The sequence below is a fragment of the Xyrauchen texanus genome, chromosome 4 (genome assembly GCF_025860055.1).
Source record: "Xyrauchen texanus isolate HMW12.3.18 chromosome 4, RBS_HiC_50CHRs, whole genome shotgun sequence".
Classification (NCBI taxonomy): domain Eukaryota; kingdom Metazoa; phylum Chordata; class Actinopteri; order Cypriniformes; family Catostomidae; genus Xyrauchen; species Xyrauchen texanus.
This window is the reverse complement of record NC_068279.1, coordinates 56,110,947-56,137,523: the sequence shown is the minus strand read 5'-3', so window position 1 is coordinate 56,137,523 and position 26,577 is coordinate 56,110,947. Positions and strand designations below refer to the sequence as shown.

General features: G+C 39.1%; 3 protein-coding genes across 4 annotated transcripts in view; 2 read left to right on the top strand and 1 right to left on the bottom strand.

Moving 5' to 3' along the window:
- Window positions 1–368: 368 nt before the first annotated feature.
- Window positions 369–6,080, top strand: thnsl2 (threonine synthase-like 2). Its single transcript, XM_052125761.1, is given in 9 exon segments — window positions 369–594; window positions 1,875–2,069; window positions 2,145–2,297; window positions 2,380–2,607; window positions 2,695–2,843; window positions 2,926–3,051; window positions 3,124–3,278; window positions 3,426–3,432; window positions 3,434–6,080. Coding segments are annotated over 9 exon segments (1,473 nt in total). The 5' UTR covers window positions 369–371; the 3' UTR covers window positions 3,671–6,080.
- Window positions 6,081–6,576: 496 nt separating this feature from the next.
- oxt (oxytocin) lies at window positions 6,577–8,932 on the bottom strand. The gene is made up of 4 exons (XM_052125759.1): window positions 8,898–8,932; window positions 8,685–8,809; window positions 8,382–8,583; window positions 6,577–6,878 (listed from the first exon to the last, which is right to left on the bottom strand). Exons 2-4 carry the CDS (start codon window positions 8,805–8,807, stop codon window positions 6,739–6,741), a joined length of 465 nt encoding a protein of 154 aa, XP_051981719.1. The 5' UTR covers window positions 8,808–8,809; window positions 8,898–8,932; the 3' UTR covers window positions 6,577–6,738.
- Window positions 8,933–14,843: 5,911 nt separating this feature from the next.
- The window catches only part of dqx1 (DEAQ box RNA-dependent ATPase 1), a 13,708-nt gene continuing 1,974 nt past the window's right edge, over window positions 14,844–26,577 (top strand). Inside the window, exons 1-12 of one of the 2 annotated variants that reach the window (XM_052125754.1) lie at window positions 14,844–15,118; window positions 17,685–18,052; window positions 18,681–18,874; window positions 19,069–19,450; window positions 20,909–21,199; window positions 21,277–21,376; window positions 21,986–22,144; window positions 24,069–24,260; window positions 24,440–24,565; window positions 24,885–25,075; window positions 25,264–25,451; window positions 25,665–26,577. The exon at window positions 25,665–26,577 is cut by the window's right edge and continues 1,973 nt beyond it. In XM_052125754.1, the coding sequence (XP_051981714.1) occupies window positions 17,756–18,052; window positions 18,681–18,874; window positions 19,069–19,450; window positions 20,909–21,199; window positions 21,277–21,376; window positions 21,986–22,144; window positions 24,069–24,260; window positions 24,440–24,565; window positions 24,885–25,075; window positions 25,264–25,451; window positions 25,665–25,851 (2,307 nt within the window). In that variant the 5' untranslated portion in view covers window positions 14,844–15,118; window positions 17,685–17,755 and the 3' untranslated portion in view covers window positions 25,852–26,577. Of the gene's footprint in view, window positions 15,119–15,878; window positions 16,197–17,684; window positions 18,053–18,680; window positions 18,875–19,068; window positions 19,451–20,908; window positions 21,200–21,276; window positions 21,377–21,985; window positions 22,145–24,068; window positions 24,261–24,439; window positions 24,566–24,884; window positions 25,076–25,263; window positions 25,452–25,664 lie in introns of those variants that run through there. The other variant, XM_052125755.1, reaches the window with a different exon arrangement.

Below are 26,577 nucleotides of genomic sequence, written 5' to 3'. Positions count from 1 at the left end.
ACTGATCTATAATATATATATATATATATATTGCATTATAGATCTGTGGTCAGAGACCAAATGTGTGTCGGCTTCAAAAGCCTTGTTCCAAACATGTCACAAAAGGGTCAAATGTGTGTTTCTCCTTGGTAATACTTTTGGAAATGTTCTTTACGTTAAGACGTAATAATAAACCGACCCTGAGGGATTATTGGCTGGAGTAAAGAAGGTTACAACTTGCCCCACATAAAGAATGTGAGCACAGTTGCTCAAACTCCACTAAATTAAGCGTTCTTGAACTCCTCTAATGTGATGGAGGAGGTTTGAGCAGGTGGTCGTCACCACAGGATGTATAATGCTGATGTTCATGTGTATCTGCAGGTGTGTGAGAGATGCATTACTGCAGCACACGTTCAGGAGTTCAGGGCTGCAGCTTCAGAGATGTGCTGTTCTCTGGATACGCTGCAGATGGGGGGATGTTCATGCCTGAAACATTGCCATCACTGAGTCCAGAAACACTGAGATCCTGGAGATCATTCACTTACCAGCAGCTGCTGTATGAGATCTGCTCGCTCTTCATACCTCAGCATGAAATCCCACCACAGCACCTGGAGGGTGAGACTGAGAGCACGACAGGACAGTGGAACACACATTTGAGGTTTCTGTAAAAGCTGTTGGCTGTAAGAAAGATGCCAGAAATCCTCAAAGAATCAACAAAAAGTACACCCCCAAAATCCACTTTCTCTCAAGTCTAATGTTCTAGCTCTCCTGAAATTGGACAATTGTACACCTCCATTTTTTTTTAAGTTAAAAGGACTTCAATGAAGTCGACTTACTATTAAGACAAGTCATTTTTATTATTTTGACGAGCATTTTTCACAACACACATCGTTTCAAAGCAGCTTTACAGAAAATCATGCTTTAACCGAAAAAGAAGCTATAATATCTGTAATGTCTTAAAGTTTTCATTGTGCAGTTTAAATTAATGGCACAATTGGAAATCAAGCCTTAAAAATTGTTTGTCTTTAACCGTAGCCTTGATATAAGGCTAACTGACCTCTCTATTTCTGATAACCCTTTTAATAACCTCAGTTGTCTTAAGAAATGCCTTTAATTGCAGTTCCAATCCTCCATGTTAATTCTAATCATTATTTTACCGAATCATCCATAGATATTATCCAGTGAATGCAACCATCTGCATATTATACATTATACCAGTTGAGATAAATGGACACTCTGCACTTGCACATATTGAACATGACTTTTTTTATTGCCCATATTCCATCTCAATTTTGGACAGACTTTAATGTTTTAATGATTAATCAGAGCCGATAGTTGCTTTTTGGAACTATCATAATCAGCAATAATCTATGGTGATAGTTGCCGATAGTTTTTTCATCATTTCGCCATTTCAAAATAAGTCCCCAGTATGTTTCGGGCTGCTTATACTTAAGTCCCGCATTATGCACCAAATTGTTATTTGTTTTCTGGTAATTTTGGGGGATTTTTATTGAACAATAAACTGCATCTGGGAGTTTATATATTTAAGTCTCTTTGTCTGTGCCCATCATAGTTGGGAAAGAATAAGATTTCTTTTGCACATTCTGTAAATCTATGTAAAAAAACTTTCAGACAAGGCTTCAAACAAACATCAAGTCTCAACAAACTTTACCTATCTAGTGTGTTTTAAAGTCCATTAGTGTAAATCACATTCTCTTTCTCATTTTAGACAAATCTTTCATTCACAACGAGTGAGAGGCATTAAAAAGACTTTGAATGTCATAATATGTCACGAATGGTTGTAACAGAACAATTAAATAAGTCCAAAAGACATACCTCTTCTTGAATCACTGAAAACAACTTTTTTCGATCTTTTTTTCAATCTTTCCCTCTAGAGCTCATTTCACAGGCAATGTCTAAGTTCTCCATTCCAGACGCGGTGAGAATAGTTCAACTCAAAGACTCCCTGTCCGTCCTGGAGTTATTTCACGGTGAGACACTGGCATTTAAAGATCTGTCCATGTCTTGCACGGCCCGCTTTCTGGAATATTTCTTGCGCAAAGAGAACGACCATGCCACAATACTAGTAGGTATGACATGCCGCCCGTCCCATCAGTATTGATTTGCTCTTGTGTGCAGCGACTGATGAATCTCTGTTTTCTCAGGTACGTCCGGTGACACAGGCAGCTCGGCCATCAGGAGTGTTTTTGACATCAGTGAGGTGGACGTTGTGGTGGTGTTTCCCCGTGGACGCATCAGCAGCGTGCAGGAGAGACAGATGACCACCAGCAGAGCAGACAACATCCATGTGTTTGCAGGTTAAAGAGTTGTGTGCCATATTTGAATGCTTTCAAATGTGAATGAGATTTATTAATCGGCGTGATGTGATTACTCCGGCAGCGGACGGGACGTCTGATGACATTGACGTGCAATTGCGGAAACTGTTTGCTGACGTGGATTTGGTGGAGCGTCACGGCCTCATGAGCCTGAACTCTGTGAACTGGTCCAGAATCTTGGTGCAGCTGGCACACTTCCTGTACGCATACCTGCAGCTGAGCGCACTGGACGCAGACACGCTGCCAGTGCTGGAGGTGCTGGTGCCCACTGGAGGTGCTGGGAACATCACTGGTCAGTATGTGTGCTGGTCACCATCTGTCAGGACCACACATCAGGCCAAAACAAATGATGTGTGTGTGTGTGTTGTTGATGCTTTAGCTGGATTGATTGTGAAGCTGATGGGAGTTCCTCTTCAGCTCGTTGCCATGACGAACTCCAACGACATCCTCCGGCGTACGGTCGAGAGTGGTGATTTCTCCATGGCGAGTGCCGTCAGACGAACCCTCGCTCCAGCCATTGACATTCAGGTGCCGCACTGGGACGTTTCTTAGCGTTCTCATGTCTGTGTTTGTTAATACTGTGTGTAAATCAAGGTGTGATTGTTCACAGGACCCATACAACATGGAGCGAGTGTTCTGGCTGCTGTCTGCCAAGGATGGCTTGATGGTGAAGAACATGATGGAGACGTTTCAGAAGACACACGCACTCTCTCTCTCCATGTCACTCCATAAACAGGTGATGTCCCCATCAAGCACACGTTGAGTGAAAATTATTTTTACATTGTTGACATCAGTGTGTTTGCTGCAGTTGTGTGCAGTGTTGTCTTCGGGTTCAGTGTCTGATGATGGAATACTGGACACCATGAGGAGATGCTGGCAGGACAATCGTTATCTGCTCTGTCCTCATACTGCTGTAGGCGTCTGGTACCACTATAACTGCCCCATCACAGCAGGACAAAAGAGGTAAAAACTGAAATAACAAAACAACCATAAGCTCACTCGCACCAGGATCAAGGCATGGGCACATCAGATTCGCTGTGAGACAATAATTATGCTTCCTGTGCGATATAATAGTGAACACGTAATAAAAAAACATCTCTTCTCTTTCAGATGTTGCAATAGCGACTGCGTCGCCAGCCAAGTTTTGTGAAGCGGTGCAGAAGGCTGGTTTGACCCTTGACCTCCCTGAAGCGTTGCAGGTGTTAGAGTCGCTGGAGACCCGTTATCAAGTTCTGGAAGAATCGGACGACTGGGAGTCCAAACTGAGACAACACATTGAGCTCATCGGCTCCGTGAGACAGTGTGGAGAAACATTTTACCCAGCAGGACGACTGACATCTGATGAGCCCATTTAAATTATTAAATGAATGATTCACCGCAGCTTTTTAATCAGGCATGTTCTGCTTTTTTCAGTCTTGTTAGGTAACAAAGCAGTGAATTCTTCCTTGGCAGTTTGTTCAATTTGAGTGAAATTTGGTGTAAATAATTTAGAGACAAATAAGGTTCTCTTGAGAATTTGGATTTGTTTGGTCATTTTTCATGCATAGTGTTCAAGCAATGTCCAAAACTTCACAAAGTACTCGTACAACTCAATCTGAGGACACGTTTCATCAGTTTGCAGTGATAGGAGACGCTGTAACTTGGTTTGCTGCCCATTCTTAATAATGTGGATGTCCTGTATTTAAAGGGCTCATGACATGCCTTTTTCTATTATTTTAATGTTCCTTGAGGTTCACTTATTATATTAGTAACTTTTTTGCACTAAAGAATCAGTCATATATTTGTAAAACATGATCATTTTTCACTGTCATTCTGACTGTCAGATACAAATTGCTGCTTCTCCTTTAAGACTTGACAGTACACGCCCACTGTCTCTCTGCTCTTGACTGAGCTGCCATCTCACTGCTCATTTCTACTGGGCGGGGCTACGGAGGTGATAAGGTAAAGTAGGCTTTATATGTTGATATGTTGTTGTGGAGGCGGTCAGATGTAAATGTCTACTCCAGTGTGACATCACAATGTGGAGGAAGTAGTGGTGGGAATTACATGGTGACTGGTGACACAATATAATATCGATATCTAGGTCACGATACAACAATTGCGAATTTCTTTATTTTTAGACTATTGCAATTCAAAACTGCCATAAATTGCAATATTTCTCATATTTTACTCACCGTCTTTCATTCTTATTCATAGGACTTCAGAATATTGTTGCAAAATCACCAAATGCATTATTATTATATAAATATAAAAGTGTCTCAAATAAATTAAAAGTAAACCATTTATTTGTGAAGATAAACAATACGGACCCTCAAATTATTTGAGCGATTCACTAAAGAATCAGACTTATTTGAGTCAATTGCAGATCTCTGTTTGTGATAGGATGTGACATTACTCCGTCACTTAAATATTATTCTAATTTGTACTATATTATTATTGTTGTTATTATTGTTAATAATAATATAGTTATATTACACTCTAAAACCCTCTGGCTTTTATATTTGCGTAACTGCAGGAAGAACTTGGAGCTTCTGTCTGTAGGCTAGTTAACAGAAGTTTTAATATGCTTCCCAATAGTGTGCTGTGTGTGTGTGTGTGTGTGTGTGTGTGTGTGTGTGTGTGTGTGTGTGTCAACAACAGAGCATTGCCAATTCCCTGAAACGCACTGCACATACAGACAGTATTTTTCCCTTTAAAAGCATCCATCACAAAAGTATTGTTTGGCTTCAAGAGACTTTGAATATAATGCAAGAGGTCATATGGACTACCTTAAGAGTGCTTTTCATGACACACAATACCAGAGCACTGGAATGACCAACAGAGTGATCACTTTACAACTGATAATAAGGACTTAAATGATGAACATAAATAAAAAAACATTTCTGGACCAAAATGTTGCCAAACTCTGAATTTGAAAGAAGAAGGGAGATTTTGAAGTCTCTATTGTTGTGGGTGTCATCAAAGGAGTTCCGTTCTGTCTCAGCGGTACATCATAATAACTGCGCCATCTCTAGAAGGAAGTGGAGAATGAGTGGAGAGTGCTATTTTTTTCCAATGAGGAGAATGTTTTGAGTTCCGAAACGTACAGAATGTTTTTATAGTACACTTACGTGTCAAAAGATCAAGGAAAAATGTTATTCCTCATGTCATGACCCCTTTAAAGATGATTAAAGGGGCAGTCAAACTAGGCTTTGAGCACCAATGGAGCAGGATATGATGTCAATCGGGAGGGCTTCTGGTGTAAGTAAATAAAACAGCACAAATAACAAATAATATTATATTAAAAAAGTTCAACTTCTATTGTTCACGTCCTCTCATTGTACGAATTCAAGGTTCAGAGTTCACCAAATTTGAACTTTGGTACACAGCGTTGTACAGAATTTCTTCATGATCTTGCGTTTCCTATCTCCTGCACTTGGAGGCATTTGAACGGTAGTGTATGGAGCACAAGGTTTAGTGATTCGTTCTGTGTTTTCCAACACATCGTTTAATACACTAAATAGAGCTCAACTGGAAGCCTGTGGCTGATTTATACATTTTTTTTGTATCCGTCCCTATGCTTGATTTTGATGAAATCACTGTGCAATCTGATGAATCTCACTTTGTACTTTAGGTATGCAGGTGAGAAGTATGTATACATTTCAAACACTTTTCTAATCTTCTTGTACTTTGATGATTCCCCCTTGCAGCAGATGTATATTTCATGAAGCTACTGTAGATGTCTGTGTTTAACATGATCTCTGTTCATTGACAGTTCTGAATAAATGATGCAATCTTACAAATTAATTCTGCTTGGAACTGATTGTCTGCTGTGTGTGTGTGTGTGTGTGTGTGTGTGTGTGTGTGTGTGATGTGGAGTGTTTAACTTGTGAGGGTTTTATTGCAGTATAAAAGTCTTAGAAGAGCTTTGTTTATAATGGTGTGTGTATGGTAAAGAAACCAGTTCTGCTGAAGCATTTTGCAGAATGAGGCGCATTCAAGTATATTAACTCTAAACAGCTGTGAAACTTATAATCCACTTGATCAATACAAACATCATTTTTGTATTACTGCAGATATGAAGGTGTCACAGATGACCTGGCTGTGTGCTGTTATCAGTCTGTGTGACCTTTGACCCTCAGCTCTTTATATAGTGCTGTTTGCTTCACAATCATCAAAACTGCTCAAAGTATCACGACACTCACATTTTCTTCATAAATGTAGTTGTCTCTTTATGAACTTGAATTAGTGTCAGTTATGAAAGACAACAGTGATACGTTCTCTCTGACTTTAATAGCTGCACAGTAAACACTATCAATACAGTTCTACTAATATCTGTATGAGCCATGTACATGTCTATCGGCTATACAAAGTTTATTTACAAAAGGTCTTCAAGAATAATTCTGATTGGCTGGTGGTCTCCTGAGCGGATGTCACTCTGATGTCATTGGTGGAGTCTGTATGGGTGGGCGGGGTTTGACAGATGCAGTAGATTCAGCAGTAAATCTTGGCTGCTGGCAGGTTGACTGACAGCTGTAGCGTCCCCGTCACCATCAACACACGACTGATCAACGCTGCAGCCCTCTGATTTACATACAAAACATCAGTTACACATCATGTACTGTTTAAATTTCATCTGACTCATGGGGGGCTCTGACAATCCTTTCTTAACTTTCAATTGTTTAAAAAATGACACAAATCAATCAGTTTATGTCAATTAAAGAATCACATTTTGACTGAAATCACACGAATAATGTAATTTCGTTGTGTAAGCTACGATTACAAATCTAAATATTCAGTCCAAAATCTGAGACTGCAATGAAAATCTAGAACTTTCTACATTTAAACCAGGAATAAGACAACATTTTGTGATTTACAAAAATTTTTAAATACGTTTTGATTTAAAATATTTAACATTCAGCTCCTGTGCATGTTGACATTACAGGAAAAGCGTGACATATTTATATTTCTTTGTGTTACAATTTTAACTGATAAATAATTTGTAATGAAAAACTCTTAACATCAATGTTCCCTTAAGTGTTCATAAAGGGGTTCAATAATAACTAATAAATTATATACAAATGCATTATAAGGGTGTCTGTGTATCTCAGCGAGTATTGACGCTGACTATCACACCTGGAGTCGTGAGTTTGAATCCAGGGTGTGCTGAGTGACTCCAGCCAGGTCTCCTAAGCAACCAAATTGGCATGGTTGCTAGGGAGGGTAGAGTCACATGGGGTAACCTCCTCGTGGTGGTGATTAGTGGTTCTCTCAATGGGGCGTGTGGTGAGTTGTGTGTGGATTGTGGAGAGTAGCATGAGCCTCCACATGCTGTGAGTCTCCGCGGTGTCATGCACAACGAGTCACGTGATCAGATGCGCGGATTGACACTCTCAGAAGCGGAGGCAACACAGACTTGTCCTCAGCCACCCGGATTGAGGCGAGTAACCGCACCACCATGAGGACGTACTAAGTAGTGGGAATTGGGCGTTCCATATTGGGGGAATAAAAAAAAAATGCTTTTTAAAGCATTATAAATCTTTTATATGCAGTTATAGCAACATGCGTAACATGTAACATAAAAATAACTTGCATGTTATAAATGCTTAATAAATACAGTTATTCATACTTATCAAATTAAACAAAAACAATTTTTTTTTGTCATGTTGATGTCAAAAGAATGCTGTTACTCCGAGTGCTGTCCCAACTTAACTAGTACTAGTGACCTAAAGTCCTCTACAAAAACACTTTTCAGCTCTTCATGTTCATTCACAGCAGATATCATCTAATAAACCTGATGAACATTAAACCACACTCAACTTTATGTTCATAGATTACTAATATTGAATAAGTGTTCTTATTAAGCATTTATAACATAAATATATATATATATATATATGCATGCTGTTATAATTTCACATCACTGATGTGTAATGCATTTGTAAATGAATAATTAGTCAATAATGAACCCCTTTATAAACTCTTAAAGGGAACACAACTGTATAGCATTACCAAATGTTTTTAATTGTAACCAAGCACTAGTGATCTCAGGTTTTTGGACCTCCAATATGACAAAGGTAAACTGACCTGAGTCACAGCAGACACCTGGAGAAGCACAGCGGCCCTCATATCCGCACACTTTCCCACCGGCCTCACACGGGGAGGGCAGAAAGTCCTCCTCCAGACAGCGCTGAGTCTCCGGAGAGCCCAGCAGACAGCCGAGACCCTCACCACAGCAGATACTGGGACCAAAACACCGGCCGCGATCCCCCGGACCGCATGACATACACTACACAGAGATGAGACATGAAAATGCATTACTTTAAGCATTTCAAAGTCATTTCAATCAACAATACCATGCCAAAGTGTTGAAGGAATCATCAAACACACCTGTCGAGAAGGTGAATCCTGTATGGCGCGTTTACCACCGATGGGGCAGTTGGAGATGTAACAGGCTGAGCAGACAGACAGCAGATACAGCAGAGAAAACACTGAGAACATGCTTCCAGACATATCTGTGCCGGAGACACAAACAACATCGATTATACAACATCAGACAGTCCTTAAGCATACAGATATTGTAAAGAAAGATGCAGTACTTACTTTGCAAAGGCTGAAATTGACAGGTAGTGAAACGATTCAGCTTTTGAGCAGTAATGTTCATTTGTATGTGGTAAGGAGTCTCTTTTATACCTCTTTGCTCTCTTTACTGCGTGATATTATCACATTATTACCTGTTACCTTCAATCAGCAGCCATGATCATCTAAATGTTAATGATGTGACCTGATTAGGCCAGTGCACTGGTCACTACATCATCCTGAAACGGTGGCATCCGTCATTAGCAGCTCGTGATCAGGCATTCAATCAGACAGATGTGAGGCAGAAGCTCAATTTAGAAGCAGAGGAATCTGTGAAGTGGCTTTGAGAAACTTTAGGCTTTGTTCTTTGGCTAAAATGGAACTGGGTAGATTACTTCTGAAATGTAATCCAGTACTGATTACAAATTACACTACTAAAATTGTTAGCATTAACAGCCTTTAAGATTGCATTTTTAGGTAATCTAATCTGATTACTCCTAGATTACTCATTGCATGAGTCATCGAGTAAAACAACAGGTTCTTAAAGGGTCATGAAAAACTAACACTATTATAAGTAACTATTTTGTACATAGTAAAATAGGAACAGGGATTGGACTATTTTGTTAATCTGGCTTTAAATTTAATAATGAGAGAATTTCTCTAGATACATTGTAGAGATGTACTATTTGCAACGTGTTTCTACAGAAGAGTTGGTGTAGTACATTAGGTAACTAAAAGCTTTTGACAATTGGCTTATCTTCTGAGCTGGCTTGCATAAGTCAGCAGAGAATCAAAGTAATTTCAAAGTTATTACATTTTGATTACAGAGTACGAGGACAAAATAAATGAATAAAACAACAAATATGTATTGATGAATCGTTCACAATAAGACCAGTAACATGCATTTAGGAAAAAAAAAATTGGATCACTTTTGACTTCATGCTTAATTCAAAAGGTTTCTCGTGTACTAGCTTAATAAGTGGAGTCAACTCTAATTAATCCATTTGTAGAGTGAAATGTGAATTCTTGACTAACAGGTCCTAGGATCTAAGATTAAACCTCATATTCACCCACTTTGAACACACACGGCGTCCCACAAGGCTCAGTAATCGGCCCTCTGCTGTTCACACTACTGTGTCATCAGGCAGATCTTGGCAGTACAGACATGAACTGCCTGTCATGTTTTTGAGCACACAACACATCATAAGTTCTGATCGCTGGTGTTCAGTTGTAACTCAACTGAGACTGAATAATGAGTGCTAAAGTGATTTGACTGTAGGGTCACTCGCTAACTACCAAATTGTCAAACTGAACACATCCTCTATGCTTTTTAATAATGTATCTCTAATTAGCCCGTAATAAGTCACATATCCCATGGATTTAATCTAATTATATAATAATTACACTGGTCAAAATGGACAGACGTTATTTTGGCCACTCTGATGGAAAGTCACATGCGGCATTTACCAGACGGAACAGATTGCATTTCTTGATCATTTTATTAAAGCACTTGTAGCAGCTGAAACCCAAAGTATTGTGTTTTCAAATAGCTCTAGCAGTTTAAGGGAATGAAAATATCAATGAACCTGATAATCATATGAGAAAGACTGCGAGGGGCCATAAAATGTGTCTGTTTTATTCAACAATAAATAAGAAGAGAAAATTGGTAGAGCTGATGAAATGGATTTCTCATGGGAGTTTTCAGACATTTATACACGTTTTACCTCACTTTCTACACAACCACATGTAGTATGTTTACATGAATAGCTGTCACACAGAAATGATGTTTCTTTCATGTATCTTTGAAATGTATATAAGCAGTTTGTCTTTACAGTTTTTGTTCAATATAAGTTAAATCTGTGGCACTTTTTTTAAAATATGTAATTTATGCAATCTAATTCTAATAGAATGAACTATAATTATATTTGTGCAAACTGAGTTTTACATGCCACATTCTGCGTTTCGCTGCAGTTTCCATGTGAAATGAACACTAGAGGCGCCAAACCAACATTGTGTTTTATTCACTTTCACACAAATCACGAGTACAACGCCTGATGACATTATAAACACCTATATTTCACACTATTACTCACAAACTGCTACATTAAGATATTGAAACACTTTTGCAATAACGCATCATTTTAAAACCAATACATTATACGCTTGTATTACAGACATTTACACACTTGTGGTGCGCTAGTTCACCTGGTACAGTGTTGGACTCAGAAGACCCAAATATGAGACAAAAGTGTCAAAGCAGTGACACGAGATGATGTGGTTGCTTTTCATTTCGTATTTGCACACTATCGGTTGGTTTAGGTGTTGGTTAAGGGTAAGGGTGTCTGTTTTGTTCTCTAAATTGATTTTAGGAACTATCGGTTGGGTTTAGGTTTAAGTTTTAGATTTGGAAGGAACATTTTACTCATTAAAACCTCCATCTGATATTCACCTTAAAAACCTCGTCTGACGGCGACAGCATTTCACTCGCTTTTGGCGCTCCCTACTGGACATTTCACTGGGAAACTGCAGCCAAACGTGTGAGACAGGAGGTCATTTCTTTTGAGCAAACCACAGTAACGTGATGTTCATGAGATCTGGCTGAATTATTGTAAATGGCAAAAAAGTTGTTTAACTTTTGCATGCTCGTTATTTCTGTAACAGAATGTAATAATCTTAATTATGGGATAGATTATTCCTTTAGTCCTGTTGTTGCCTTTACAGCAACAAGTATGTACATTTTGTAATAATGATATTTGAAAGTGCTGCAGATCAGTTTGAGCTATGGAGCTGAAATTTCACACATATGTTCTTCTCATAAAAATAAATCTGCCTTCTGCACACACGATATCATGTAAACTGACATAAAGTTAGAGGCAAAGTCAATAGCTGCTTGAATAAATGCAATATCATTGAAAGCCAATAGAGGGAGGGACTCTTTTATTGGGAAACCTGTTTGAAATCTATAATCCACTTTCCAAAAATGTGGTGTAGCTGTAGGCTTAGACAGAACTACTTCAAAGTTACAAAAAGTATCCCTTCCTATTTGCTTGTGTGAGTGAAATCTTGAAATTTAAAGTGAGTCTGAATATCGCTTATTCTTCTATACAAAGGGATAGTGTATCTGTCAAATGGGAAAATATCACTTTCAGTTAAAGCGATTTGACTTATTCTAAACTCTTATCATGGCCTTATGAATGAGATGCACTCTTTATTATCAGATTAATAAAAATAAACAATGACAGAAATACAGTAGAAAGAAATAAAGAAGCTGACATTTGAGAGCAGAAATGCTTGGAGTAAAGACAAAAATATAACATTAATATACTGTATATACAGGGCATAGGTTTGGCTTGAATATTGGGGGGGGTTACAGTGTAAAGAATTTACATGCTTCCACTGATCATGGGGGAAGGGGAGTGTACTTGCTTGTTTTGATTATTAAGGGGCGGGGGGGTTACCTCCTTCCCATCCCCCCTGGAATCTACGCCCCTGTGAATATATATATATATATATATACACACACATATGATTAGAACTTAAAATAAATACATTTTTGAAATTACTCCATTTGGTTTCTTGTAAAAAAAAAAAATGCCTGTGACTGTACATCTGAAAATGTATAATCCAAACCAAACACTGGAATGTTTGTAATGAATTTATCCTATTTATTCATATTAACATTTGACATTTTGACACATTATAAAAAATTGATTGTGTGTCAAAAATACAATTATAAAGACCACATACCAACATTAGTGTAACAGTCGAACCTCGAACCTCCCCCTGAACCAAACAAACAGAAAAAAGAAAAACGTGCACATAAACCCTGCACACGACAGCCATGTTGTCATTTCCATGAACCTCAAACAGTCCATGTACGCCTACGAGAGCCCCCACGACAACTCTGCTGTCGGATTACTCAAGTCCGGTGTTTCTATACATATATTGTTATTCAGAATTACACAATAGAAGATAATCTATAAAACACTCCAGCCAATAGGCAGAATAAACACAAAGAGTGTGTAGATTCATCCACATAACTGCCCTGAAGGTGTGTTCCTCCACAAAAAAAGCTTTAGCCGCTAGCGGAACCAGCACACAAAAAAAAACAAAGATGGCGCTCAGTTTCCTCAGGCAGTCAAATGAATGTTCAGGAATGTTCCACTCAGCTGCAACCTGAGCACCACAAAATAACTTACTCAGTCTATTGTCTCTATGAAGGACAATGCTTGCTGTGGGCATGTGAATGTTTTATGACCATCCTTAGTATCTATTCTCAATTTGGTCCGGAACATCAGTGCAAAAGCGATCTTCCGTTGATGTAAGAGTTTCTTGCATTCCTTGAATCGATCACGTTCCTCTCTTGTTGAATTTGCAAAGTCTGGGAACAAGAATATGGTTCTTCCAAGAAAGCCTTCCATTACTCCTTGCATAACATGAGATTCTTTATCGGACGATCTCAGAAATTTGACCAGAATTGATCGGGGCCTGCCTCCCTCAGCGGATCGCCGAGCTGGAACCCTATGAACTCACTCAATTTACAGCTTATGGCCAGTTAGGCTGAGCACACTCGGAAAGAGCTCATCCAGAAATTTCACCATACATTCCCTCTTCACCTTCAGGAATTCTGACGATTCGTACGTTATTCTGCTGGCTACAGTTTTCCATAACCTCCAACTTCTCTCAGAGATGCTCCAAATCCACCTTGGTCGCTAGCGGTTTAGCAGATAATTCCCTTTCCGATGACTCCAGATATGCGATCCATTTCTTGACATCCCCCACTCTTCTAACCAACTCAGAGAATTTAGTCTCTATGGCAGTGATTGATTGATGTATTACAACAAAATCCTCCAAGTCAGCAATGATCTTCATCAGCATTGCCGACATGCTCAACATCTCTCTGTGAATTTACCGAAACTCTCCGACAAAATCGATTCACGGGCTTGGGGTATCTCGGCATCAGCTTGATCAGTCTTTTAATGTCTCTAGAGCCCGATGATTTTGCCATAATGACATACAGTTCATAATGAAGTACAGTAGAAAGAAGCTGACATTTGTGCATTAATATAATTTTCATTAACATTAATATACTGTATATACAAGGGCATAGATTTGGCTTGAATATTGGGGGGTATAACAATGTTTTATGGACATCCTTAGCCTCTATTCTCAAAAGCGACATTGATGAAAGAGTTTCTTGCATTTCTTCAATCGATCAATAAATCGATCTTGTATGTATAATTAGAACTTAAAAAAAATAAATTATTGAAATTAACTCCATTTGGTTCATTGTAAAATAATAATCTGAAAATGTATAAACCAAACAAAACACTAAAATGTTTGTAATGAATTTATGACTTTTGTTATCTTCATTTCAGAAAACATTGTCCAATACAAAAGATATATAATATTAATAATTAAAAAAAAAAAAAGATGTATAATTAAGAAAATATGTCTTAATTGGTTATGGAAAATTTTTATTTTTCCCCATAAAGTAGATTGTTATGCCCACTTGTGCATTTTTGCATTGCCTTACTATTGAAAAAACAATCGTTAATTTTGCCCTTCGTTTGATTTTATTTAGAAACGCTTATATCCTGTATAATGCATTGCATGTTATGCTACTTTATGCCACTAATATTGAATTATTTTGTTGATTAGTTTTGCTCTCTTGACTGCTATTTCATTCATTCATTGTGTTTGTTGTTGTTCTTTGTTTTCTTGATTGCCCTTTCATTCATTCATTTATTTAGGTTGTTTCGCATTACAGTAACAGGTTTCCTCCCTTGTCTTCAGGTTTCAGCTGCACCTGCACGCGCTGAGCGAGAGGCTGTGTCTCAAGTCCTACTGAGCACCCTATCTAGACATGACACGTGTCGTGTAGTCTTTGAGAATGTCGTAGGCGCCCTCGAGTGCTGTGTAGTGAGTGAGGGGGCGCGTGAGGGTTTGTGACGCGGCGCGTGTGCTGAGGTGAGACGGGTGAGGTGGGACTTCATAATGGCGGCGGAATTTCTCTCTCAGTCTGTTAAATATCGTCAACAGTCATGAATTACATCATAATAGAGCATTAAAACAACATCAGTTCGATATTAATGCGTTTGTTTGTCAGGCTCTTTATCTTCTGAAGGACATTATATGACATTTACAGTCATCGCGAGTGTTGTTTATGGAGATACTGTGACTCTCTTCTCTATGTATTTATTTTGATTTCTCGGGAAAGTTTGACGGATTGAAATGTGTGTCAGGTAAATATGATTTTACTCTCGCTGTTTAAATCAGTTTTCGCTGCAAGTCAGTTTTCGTTGTATTTGTCGTTATTCTGACAGTCAGCTGATCCATGATCATTATTATTGAGATTTAAAGGAAACGCGTCTTTATTTTCACGATCACATTTCATTTAAAATACTCAAACAGATATGCCACAGTTCATTTGAACTAATCACAGTTGTCTAATGTTTATTATCTTGCTTGCTTTGGAGTCTTGTGTACTGCGTATGGACGAATCTTTATGTGTGAGAATATTGAATATGTAGACATGATTCCCCTTCTTGTTGTTGTTGTTGTTGTTGTTGTTGTTGTTGTTGTTGTTGTAGTAATCTGACCTCAATATCATTGACATTGACATACAGACTCTAATGTAATGGGCCTGATAAGTGACTTATTGTACAATAATAATTTAATAATTTATCAAATTTTTACATTTGATAAAAACAATCCTCCTCACTTAAATTCCATCTAAATGTTTACAGAACGAACCGAAATGAAAGCATTTCGTTTTTAGTCCCTTCTCTAGTGTTGTAATGTCCTTATATTTCCAGCAGATATAATCTGTGTAATCACACATGATCAGTGTACATTACATGCACCTTAACTTTAAACAATTGTTTCATCTGTTTTGTTTGTGGAGAGTCAGCTGGTCACGAGTTAGAATTAACCAAATGAACCTGCTTTGTTGAGTCTGTAGGCTGCAGGTAATCCTGAAGAGTTGAAATGATCAAAGGCGACAGATGTGTGATTTTTCTATTCATTTACTGTGAAATAGCATCCATGTTCAGATCTGATAGGTATTGGCAGTTCTGATATGAAGATAACTCTCATGCTGTGTGTGTGTGTGTGTGTGTGTGTGTGTGGAACGGCACAGTCGTGTGCGTCATCTCCATGTCTGTGCATGATAGCTCTGTCCAGGTCTACAGATATGTTTGTAAGGGCCGTGTCTCAGAACAGTTCTGGATGGTGTCCGTACATTAGTGTGAGTTGCCTCAGGACATGTGCTGGATTCCTGACGCGTGTAGAATTACACAGAGTTTCATCTGCTGAGACATTGTAAGACATGCTTCATTTCCATGAGCACCCACAGGCGAGAAAAACACAAATGAGATCTCTTCAATATCTCAATTGTTGCTCCTCAACAACAATTCAATATATTGGTGTGCAAATAGAGACTGCAATCTCCCGCTTCTCTGAAGTTTCTCCTGAGAGTCCAGTAATCTCACATTTGTCTTCTCTACAGTTTCAGAAGAGATCTCAACAGTGTCTCAAACTGTCCTCAGATTTCTCAAAATCAAACGTCAGATGTCACTCAAACACTGATCGTCAACTTTTTCCAGCACCAAAAGTTTTGAGCTAATATGCTATTCACATGCATTTTACAGCTATACTCTTACTCTTGCCAACAATTGACTCATTTTTGTCTATTTGTATTTCTTCTAATTAATTTAATTAAAAAGCAACCTAAGCATGAACATTTTCCTCCGGTCAGGATTAATAATTAGTTAGAGCAATGAATACATCTCCCAGTGATAAAACATTGTTTTGTTGCCTACAGTGTTTTACCATAAAATATACTTACCTAAAATTTACTAACATATGTTGTTAAATGAAGGGTTAATGACGTGATTCTAATTTTTTTTGTTCAGATCAATTTTTTGTTCTTTCAAAAATACAGTTAAAAAGGCAATTCAAACGAAACGATTACTTGAATACACCTTTTCTATGATGAATATGTTTTCAATTTCTCAAAGTAAATTTTTTTATGTGGTGTAACAATTCAGAGACAGTAAAATCAATACATAAAAGTCTCATTAAAAGCTGAAATTCTTGGGGAGAAAATTTTTTGGCATGAGTAGAAATACATATATTTTTATTATTTCTTTAAAAAAAAAACTGTGAAGCAATTTTATTTCAATATATGATTAATATATGAAAAATGTTTGTCTACCAAATCAAAGTCATGTGGTGTAACCAACATGTACATTGTCATTATGTTGTCATGTGACAAAAATCATAAAACAGAGAGGACCCTTTAGACACCTAAGACTTTCTGAATTAAAAAATAAATAAAAAATTCATATAATTAAATATCAATATTTTGTCATTTTTATGAAAAGACTTGTTTTGTTCAGGTCATTTGGAGTAGCCCTGTGAAACATTCTTTATATTCTTTATTCAGAAATTCACGATATTCGTAAAATATGTATATGCATTTACCTTGAAAACATATTTGAAAACCTTTTTGAAATGAATGATTAAGTTACTCTCACACATTTTCAAGGTGCAAGGAAAGTATTTAAATGCCTTTTACATCATGGTAATACCACATACTGTACACATGGCATTTTTAAAGTAATTATATTAAATTATTGTAGAAATGAGTGAAAACAACATGGACTCAAAGATTACATTTCTATGAACTTGATGTGTGTTTTAAAACTAAATGATTTCTAAAATTAAAAAAAAAAGATTTCTCATTTGTATCATGTTGGACGACCTTATTTGTTAATGACCTGTTTCCTTTTGATTTGATCTTTGCAGGTAGTCGTAATCAGTGGTGTTCCGCAGGGCTCCGTAATCGGCCCTCAGCATTTCACCCGGCTGCAGTCAGGATGTCCTCCACAGCGGTCCCCAAACCTCCTCCTGCTCTCTCAGGCCTGGACAACCTCTCCATCTCATCGCTGATGTCAGGAGACCTGGAGATGGATGGCGAGAGAGAGGTCGGGGATCTGGCTGATCTGGAAGTGAACCCATACGATGGGCTGCCATACTCCTCGCGTTATTACAGTCTGCTGGAGGAGAGGAAGCAGTTGCCCGTTTGGATTGTGAAGTTCAGTCTGTTGGAGCACATGGAGTCTCAGAGTATGATCGTCCTGAGCGGAGACGGAGGAACAGGGAAGAGTACGCAGGTGATGAAACGCCTTTATTTACTTTACAGACACTGGCTCAGCATTTGTTGATAGTGTGAAAGTGCTCCAAAATATTCAGCATCTCAAATGTGTAACACATAATTAAAGTTGAATTTGCAATTACTTGTGAATATGGTTGTTGAAGTGAACACATTTTTTACTTTAATAAAAGCTAGTTATTGTTCTTTAATTGTAAACAATTTCCAATTAAACATCCACCCTTGCAGGCTCCCCCTTGATAACTAATAATGCATTTTTAATGAGCTACTGAAAAGTGGATCATTCATTAATCAGGGGGTTCAGTTAAAAGAAAGTTCCGAGTTCAGTAATCATTCAGTGCTTTCGACCGGAAGTGCATCCACCTAGAAAAGTAGTCCCACTCCTAAAAAAAAAAACCCTTTTTCCACTTTACAGCTCAAATAAAACACATTTATATTGAAGAATTCATGTAAGTGCTATAAAAATACATGCTTCATATTTCTTATTTTAAACCCTTGAGTACATCTGCCCCATCGACTTGCATTGTAAGTGCATTTATCTGCAAAAATGAAGCCTCAAACCATCTTTATTCTGTTCTATTCTATTCTAACACACATTGTGAATGTGTGTTTCTCTCTGGTGTGTGTAGGTTCCTCAGTGGTGTGTGGAGTATGCACTGTCTCATGAGTTCTCTCGGGGTTTAGTATGCTGTTGTCAGCCGTACGCTGCAGCCGCCTGCAGCCTAGCGCTGAGAGTAGCAGATGAGATGGACTTGAGTTTAGGGTTGGAGGTCGGCTACAGGGTCCCACATGAAGATGGCTGCACTCCTGACACTATACTACGGTACAATATCATTATCAATCCTATAGACTTACATTGAAGGAGGGACTGGAGCAGAATATGACAGAGATTGACTGTAAAGGTGCACCATTCTTTCAACTTGAGCCAGTAAACAACCATGTATTTATTTTGAATGGATAAATACTTAAAAAAAGTCTGTGATGTCAGTCTGTTGCATATGTGATTCTCTCCTGCAGGTTTGTGACGGACTCTCTGCTGCTGGAGGAAATGATGTCAGATCCTCTGCTGCGGCAGTACAATGTCCTGGTCATTGATGAGGCTCAGGAGCGGACGGTAGCGACTGATGTGCTTTTGGGTCTGTTGTGTGACGTGTGTCGTCAGCGCTCTGATCTGAGGGTGGTGGTCCTCACCGCACCGGCCGTCGCTCACACCTTCACTGGGTTCCTGGGAGAGAGCGTCCTGCACCTGAGCGTGCCCTCAGAAACAAACACGGTGGAGATTCTGTACCGAGAACCGCCGACAGGACATGATCTGACCGCTGCTGCCTGTCACGTGATGCTGGATTTGCACTGCAGAGGGGAGGAAGGTGACATACTCGTGTTTCTACCCAGTGTGCAGGTATACACTTTTTAGACACAGACAGATCATGTTATTGAGAGTGTGTTTGTGATGGTCCCAGTGGAACTGTGATTTCATAAAGGCTCATATCAGGTAATGTAGATCACAATAGCAGTAAAACACACACACTTTGACTCCCCCTCTGTCAACAGTGTCACACTCTCTCTCAGTCCATTGAGCAAACTGTCCTCATTATTGCTGAAGAAACTCAGAGAGAGACTTGAACAATAAAATCAGGCCATTCATCATCAGAAATTGAACTGCATTTCTGATGTTGAATGTGTTGTATGAGAGTAAGACAGATAGACAGTCTCATGACAGGCTGATGTGTGTTTTCAGGTCTTCGGACACACCTGCTATGATCACTGTACAGTCACCACACCCTCTGCAGACATCACATGACTTTGTGTTGTGTATAAAACTGACTCTTGCTTTATAGCTGTAAAGGAACACATTTACCTGTTAGACGCAATTAAAGTTCATGCAGCAGTATGACAGCCTGAAGAATTGTGCTGATTGAAGGGTTTGACCAATAAAAATACTGGAGGGTGAGAGTGAATGAACTGCAGGGTAAGGCTATGTAACCCCGCAACCCTAGCTTATGAAAGAAAATAATAATAAAATGTATTGCCAGCTGCAGCCATACATTTCAAATTGCTTCATGCCTTAAAGGGATAGGTCAGCCGAAAATGTTAATTCTCTCATCATTTACTCACACTCATGCCATCCTAGATGTGTATGACTTTCTTTCTTCTGCTTGACACAAACTAAGATTTTTAGAAAAATAGATCTGTAGGTCCATACAATGCCTTAGAAAGCTCAAAAAGCACATAAAGGCAGCATAAAAGTAATCCATATGGCTCCAGTGGTTTAATCCATGTCTTAAGAAGTGATGTGATATGTGTGGGTGAGAAACGGATATGTATAAATCTAAATTTTCACTTTTACTTTCACATTCTTCTTTTGTTTTTTGGTGATTCTCATTCTTTGTGCTTATCGCCACCTACTGGGCAGGGAGGAAAATTTGTAGTAAAAAAGTACTTTATATTGATCTGTTTCACACCTACACCTATCATATCACATGGATTAAACCACTGGAGTCGTATGGATTACTTTTATGCTGCCTTTATGTGCAAATCTTCATTTGTGTTCAGTAGAAGACAGAAAGTCACACACATCTGGGATGACATGAGAGTGAGTAAATGATGAGAGAATTTTTGGGTGGAACAATTCTTTTCATTCCACAAAGCTCTTCATCCCTTATCGATGCCTTTATTCATTAATACACACACGTTAATTCACTTCCCCAGCTTTACACACGCTCTATGAGAAACACAGATTAGAGTGAACATCAAATCCATATATTTGAGATTTATGTGAATATTCTGTAGCCAGTTTGTAAAAAGCAGGTGTTTATGTTAACCTGAATGTTTTCTCTGTCTTCTCTGTGTGTATCAGGAGATCAATGAGTGTTGTGTAGTGTTAGAGAAAGAGTGTGTGGCTCTGAGCGCTTATCTGGGGTCGCTGCGGGTCATTTCGCTGCACACTGGAGGCGGAGCTTCATCACAGCAGGTTTATGACTCCGAGATCGCTGAAGACAAACATCCAGACGAGGAGGCAGCTGGTCTCGAGGACTCTGGTGCTCTGTCTCTCCAGCGCAGGGTCATCCTCACTGATGTGTTAGGAGAAGCTTCATTCTCACTCAACAACATCCGATATGTCATCGACAGCGGTGTTCACCTCAAGACTGTGAGTCACTCAACGTCAAACATCAGTCATTCTGTCTAAAACATCTAAAGACTCAACACTGTCCCTGATCTCCACAGATCTACAACCCTCAAATCAGAGCTGATTCTCAAATTCAGAGACCAATCAGTAAACAGCAGGCCGACACACGAGCACAGAGGGTTAACAGCAAACTGCCAGGTTAGTAAATCACAATATTAAAGGAATAGTTCACCAGAAATTAAAGTTATGTCATCATTTACTCATCCTCATTTTGTTCCAAACCATATGGCTTTCTTTCTACTGTGGAATATGAAAGAAGAATGTTCAAGCTGCTCTTTTGAAAGCATACAGTGACCACTGTCAGGCTCGAGAAAAGAAAAAAAGCCCCATATAATAACAAGTAGTTCAAATGACTTGTGCACTAGTCTCTGATGCCATACAATAGCTTTTTGTGAAGAACAGACGCAAATGTGAGTCATTATTCTTAGAACATTTTCTGGTTCGCTCAAGCTCACAGATCTCATTTGCATTTGCATATATTCAAACATGACTCGTAAAGACACAACACAGTAATTTTGACATCACTAATGCCAAATGTCACCGGTTCATGCAAGTTTCAATATGCCGGAAGTGCAAATAAAATGGCAAGATTGTTTTTGGAATAAATGACTTATATTTGTTCCATAAACAGAACTACTGTATGACTTCAGAAGACTTTGATACTTTAATACTGTTATGTTTTTGGGTGTTCCTGATATATAAGAGTCTGTCAGTCACTATGGATGTTGTATTGGTTCTGTTCTGTAGGTGTGTGTTTTCGTCTGTACTCTCAGTCATTCTATGAAGATGAAATGTCTGAATGTCGCTGTCCTGCTGTGACAGAAGCCAACCTCAGTCATCTGGTGCTGCTGCTAAAGAGACTGGACATCGCAGATATGGGCCAGTGCAAGTTTCTGGACCGGCCAGGTGAGAATTCCCTCCTGTCATACTGAATGGTGCTGAATTACTTAAGCAGAGTCAGAGTTTAGACTATCAGTATAAAGACTTTGTATCGTATTCTAGCCAAGATCCACCAGGCAGAAAAAAAGGCCAATCCAGGGATTAGTTCTTGCATGGAAGAACTTATATCAGCTTCACAAAGCTCTAGATGTAATCCTGAAGCACTAGATGTTTCCTGAATCTGTCGATGTGATCACAAAGCTCTTGATGTGGTCACAAAGCTTTATATGTGGTCTTGAAGCTGTAGATGTGATCCTAAAGTTCTCGATGCGATATGTGATCCCGAAGCTCTAAATGTGATCCTGAAGCTTTAAAAGTGATCCTGAAGTTCTAGATGTGATCGCAAAGCTGTAGATGTGATACTGAAACTCAAGATGTGATCACAGAGCTTTTAGATGTGACAGTAAAGCACTAGCTGTGATCACAAATCTTTGTGATTCTAAAGCTCTAGATGTGATCCTGAAGCTCTAGACGTGACCACAAAGCTCTAGATGTGATCTTGAAGCTTTATGTGTGATCCTGAAGCTCTAGCTGTGATCTTGAAACTCTAGATATGATGACAAAGCTCTAGATGTGATGCTGAAGCTCTAAATGCGATATTGAAACTCTAGATATTATTCTGTAGCTCTAGATGTGAGCACAAAGCTCCAGATGTGATTCTGAAGCTCTTGATGTATTCACAAAGCTCTAGATGTGATCCTGATGCTCTTGTTGTGAGCACAAACCATCAGATGTGATCCTGAACTCTAGATCCGGGAGGTCATGTCGATCGTAAGACAGCCACTAGTTGATCTTGTTAACGGTCAAACGGGAAAGGGAGTAGAGAGAGAAAAACTACTTGAATAACTGCATTTTTAAAGATCACTTTTTATTTCCTCATTTCGACTCCACCATGGGTGGACTTCCAAAACGTAGGATAGCAGAAGAAGACTCATTCATATTTATGAGGAAAGCTCTACCTGATTGGTTGCGCTTACAATTAGGGGTAGGGCTATAGTTTCTCCAACCAATGAGGTAGTGCTTTCCTCGTGAATATAAATCACTCTTCCCCTGCCATCCTACGTTTCGGAAACTCGTCCCCTCCATCCTCCTGTCACTGTCTGGCAGATGGCTTTTTTGTGTGTTGTGAGAGTGCTCATGCTATTGTGGATACGTGCCTGTGTAATGGTCAAATACATCTCAAAATGCTATGCCATAAATATAAACAACAATAACAAGAAAACAATTTATTGCTCTTGTCTGAATAACTTTAGATTTAAAGTAAAATATGAATGTACTATCATTCAGTGAAGTCCCGTAATCCATGAGAATGAAATAATGTTACTTGAATACTTGATACTGCTGTTAGAAATCCGGGCGGAGGACGAATCTCAGTTGCCTCAGTGGCTTGTTGAGCGCGTTGCCACAGAGGTGTAGCACATGTGGAGGCTTCATGCCATCCACCGCGGCTTCCACCCACAACTCGCCACGCACAACAACGAGAGCAAGAACCACATTATAGTGACCATGAGGAGGTTACCCCATGTGACTCTACCCTCCCTAGCAACCTGGCTGGAGTCACTCAACACACCCTGGATTCGAACTAGCGAACTCCATGGGTAGTAGCCAGCGTCTTTACCACTGAGCTACCCAGGCCGCATCACTGATAATTTTACTGGAATTGGTTCCGACTACTTAAATGTTGGTATTGTGACATCACTGCCTACAATGTATATTTAAATTGCGCATGGTAGATCCTACTGTAATGGCATTATGAAAGAGTAGATCTCATGCTCCCAAAAGTGTGAGCACTCCTGCACTAGATGCGATCACAAAGCTGATATTGAAGCACTAGATGTGATGATGAAGCTCTTGATATGATCCTGATGATGGTGTATGTGTGTTTGCGTAGCTCCTGAAGCACTCATGCAGGCTCTGGAGGATCTGGATTATTTAGCAGCTCTTGATGATGATGGGAATCTTTCAGAAGTGGGAATCATCATGTCTGAACTTCCTCTGGAGCCTCCGTTAGCTAAAGCTCTGATCGCATCCTGTGAATTTGACTGTGTCAATGAACTCCTCACCATCGCTGCCATGCTAACTGGTAAACAACAGCTTTTATCGTCCATAAAACAACAAATGTCAAATGTCTCAGTCTAAATACGTCTCACTATTGATTAGTTTTTTCCAGAGATATTGTTTTTCTAATTAATTCTGTCTTTGGTAAGATAAGACGTATAGAGTATTCTGAGATCATGTGTCCTCTCTAATATTTGTTTGCAGCGCCGCCATGTTTTTTAACTCCTCAAGCAAATAAAGAGGAAGCGGCAGCGACTCACAGACGCACCCTGCTGCATCTTGAGGGAGATCACATGACCCTAATTAACATCTACAATGCCTATGTGCAGCGTGAGTACACAACTATCATACTGCAACATAAACATTTTATTTTGTAAGAATACACGCCTACTTTTGAATGGCTGTTCATGGAGAAAGATGCTTTTTGCCACATAATGTTACAGCAAGGGCTGAAATGCTGAAACTAACCACCCCTTGGTCCTAACCCTAACCTACCCCTAAAATCAGAGGGAAGTGATGGGTTAATGAAGTAGATAAGCCCAGCTCCAGGCACAGTCTTAACCCAAAGATTTGATGGGTAGATTTGTCCGTACTTGTCTAAATCGTGTTAAGGGAGATGCTGTAGTAAGAGTTTGTGTTTCTTAAACAGATAATGAAGATGAGATATGGTGCAGGACAAACTTCTTAAACTCCTCTGCATTACAATTGGCTGTGGTAATAAGGGCGGAACTACTGGAGGTGATGCAGCGAATCGAGTTGCCCGTGTCTCCACCTGCCTTTGGTTGCCAGGACAACAGCACCAATATTAAGAGGGCTCTTATCTCAGGGTTCTTCCTCAAGGTAAACACAATCAGTTATGAATGAGGATTTTCTAAAAAAAAAAAAAGCACTTCAAGGTGGAAACATTTTACTCATGATTGCTGATCAACATTTTGTCTGATAAATAATATTTTCTATAACAACCATTCCGATTGGATTATAATTCTCGGTTGAAAATGACTGAACATTTCTTCATGTTTGATCTCCAGGTTGCTCATGATGTTGATTCAGGAAACTATCTGCTGCTCACTCACCGTCATGTAGCTCACCTACACCCGTTCTCATCGTACCTGTGTCGCCGGCCACACCCCAACCCACCAAACTGGGTCCTTTACCACGACTTCACCATCTCTCATGACAACTGCATTTGTATCGTATCCGAGATTCACCCTCAAATGTAAGTCTCTCTTACACATTTCCTTTCTACTTTCACAGATGTTTGGGTTCTATTCTCTGATTAAATATCTGCTGGCTGGTCTCCTAACCAGCCTGACCCATGTAAACCAGCAATGGCTGCCAGCTAAGAACTGCAAACCACCTTAGGCTGGTTTAAGCAGTGTTTCAACACACATTTTATCATCATCCTCTAAATTCACTGTGTTTGTTGCAGGTTGGTGGAACTGGCCCCTCAGTACTTTCTCGGGAACCTTCCATCCAGTGAAGGTCGAGATCTTCTGATGGAGCTCAGACAGAGTTTATTCCCACCAGAAGATCAGGAGAACACGAACGTTCAGGAGAAAAGCCACGAAGCAGAAGCTCATGATCAGAACAGCACTGATATGTGTCTCGTACAGTGACTGAGTAACTGTATGCTTGAAGAGTTTACTGTGTGTTATACTGCAATACATGAAACGCAAGCACGCTTCTGTAGCTCTCGGCAGCACAGATTCAGTCCAGCAGCGGGCACAGTGCAATGAAGAACAATTTATAACAGCCTCAATGAGTCTAACATGGGTCAGAGTTTTTGTCAGGCACAGTTAGATTTCTTTCTATAATTGAAGTGCTATTTATATATATTTTTAATAATGAAACAAGAAAAAATATTGATGTAAGAGGACAGAATCTGTCTGGATAGATTAAGGGAAAGTCCAGTGAAATGGGTGTAATTCTTTAAAAATGACATGGTTTGTGTGTGTATACATCATATACACACATTTTAAAAAAACTGAACACAAGGTGTTTTATTAGCCCGCTGCGTTTGCAGTCATGCGTCCCCCCCTCCTCCCCTATCGTCATTGGACATTTACTGACGGAACACAAAATAGACCACATTCATTTATGTGTGTGTAAACAGTGTACAATTACCTGACTTTTAATACATTTAAACATTTTCACACAAATTCAAAGTTGTGGAGCTTCTATTGTTAAAACGCAGATATGTTCATACTTCAATGTTTATTTTGCTTGCAATTTTAGTTATGCATAAATTTGTGTTCCTCAATACGGTGCAAAAATCAGGTTCCTCAAGCTCATCTGATTGAGCATGGCGCTAGCAACACCAAGCTCATGGGTTCGATTCCCAG